This window comes from Mesitornis unicolor, unplaced genomic scaffold (genome assembly GCF_000695765.1).
Source record: "Mesitornis unicolor isolate BGI_N332 unplaced genomic scaffold, ASM69576v1 scaffold34381, whole genome shotgun sequence".
NCBI classification, from domain to species: domain Eukaryota; kingdom Metazoa; phylum Chordata; class Aves; order Mesitornithiformes; family Mesitornithidae; genus Mesitornis; species Mesitornis unicolor.
The window spans coordinates 80,390-82,068 of NW_010165037.1; the positions used below are offsets into that span (position 1 = coordinate 80,390).

General features: G+C 35.3%; 1 protein-coding gene across 1 annotated transcript in view; it reads left to right on the forward strand.

Moving 5' to 3' along the window:
* MEF2A (myocyte enhancer factor 2A) overlaps positions 1–1,679 on the forward strand; it is a 48,562-nt gene extending 46,883 nt beyond the window's left edge. Inside the window, exon 10 of the mRNA XM_010194508.1 lies at positions 6–1,679. Within this exon, the coding sequence (XP_010192810.1) occupies positions 6–159 (154 nt within the window). The 3' untranslated portion in view covers positions 160–1,679. The remainder of the gene's footprint in view (positions 1–5) is intronic.

Below are 1,679 nucleotides of genomic sequence, written 5' to 3' on the forward strand. Positions count from 1 at the left end.
GACAGCCTCAGCAGCTCCAGCAGCTCCTACGATGGCAGCGACCGGGAGGACCCCAGGAGCGATTTCCATTCGCCCGTGGTGCTGGGGAGGCCGCCCAACTCGGAAGATCGAGAGAGTCCATCGGTAAAACGCATGAGGATGGACACGTGGGTGACATAAACGCGCAGTGTTGCCTCTTCAGTTTTGCGTTCTCAAAATGAACTGTCCTGACATATCTAAATTTATAAATAAGGACATGAAATAAGTATATTTATATGTATATACATACGTGCATATATATATCTTCACATGCATATATATGTGCTAGTGTGTGTAGCATACACAAAATCATCAGGCACTTATGACAAACTCCTTGTATAGCTGCAGATGTCCCATGGTAAAACGTAACAGAACAATCCCGTAGGTATCGATAGTCTGGCACTTACCTGGACTTGTTGTTTTAAGAATATAACCTGTTTTTTGCAAAGAACCGTTGTACCCGCGTTATACTCCTACCACACTAGAGTGCAGAAACCGAGAGGGCTCGCCTGTAGTAACGTCCCTGTGTGTTTTATTCAAGCTGTATGGTTACTCGTAGTTAAGAAATAATGCTTTGTAGCAGCAGAGCAGTAGAAAAGCAGGAAGAAGAAAGCAATACTGTACATAAAATGACCTTTATATTACCCAACCTGGCATGGGTCTCTATTGCAGAGGGTGCATGGAGAAGGGCTGATGCTATAAGAAATAAAAAAACAAAAACCCTGTTTTGCACGTGCAAAAAAAAAATACATAGTGTATTGGGTCAAAGAAGTGATTTTTTTAATGACTGAAAGAGAGACATAGAGAACTCGCATGAAATATTCAGAAAATATTAGCCTAGAAAATAGAACATTAACAAAATAAAATTAATATATTAAGTTATAATTGGAATATGTTTGACAAATTTGTTTTTACGTTCATACCTTTGAAAAATATAGAAACGGATTTTAGCTCATGTATATTTTATATTAAAGAAAACAATACCCTAATGAATTGAAGACTATATATAAAGTTATATACAGTACTTTTGAACACATTCTGCTATGAATTATTTATATAAGCCAAAGCTGTATGTTGTAGCTTTTTTGTAGAGTATAGTTTTATCTTATTTTGACTTTCTAGTTTTTGCTTTCAAAGATGAAAAGGAAAAACTTGCAGGCGGAACCTTGGGGGAAAAATAAGCCATGAACACTTATATGTAAATTTAAATTTGAGCCAAACTCTTTGTGTATATAGCATCCTAAATATATTATCACCTTTGGTGTAAGTACCTATGTATTGTACGTTCACCAGATTAAAAAGTATATTTTTGTGGATTGACGCCGACTTGAAAAAAGGCGAGGTCCTTATTAAGTAGAGTATTCACTGTTTAATATTTACTATTTTGTTAAATATACTGTACTTTCTTTGGATTTTAATTATTATTAATATTATTATCCAGATTTTTCAGAGGGTGTATAAAGGGGTCGTCCCCCTCACTGGTGGTGAATGTGTGCCGTTAAATTGTAATCTCTGTGCTGTATGGTTAAGCTTCATTATACATTTTATATATATGTATATAAATAGCAAAGTGGCAAAAAAAAAATCCGGTGTTAAGTTCATCCTGCATAAATATAAAAAAATCTGTTACAACACATTTTAAGGCATCGTTTTAAAGCTGC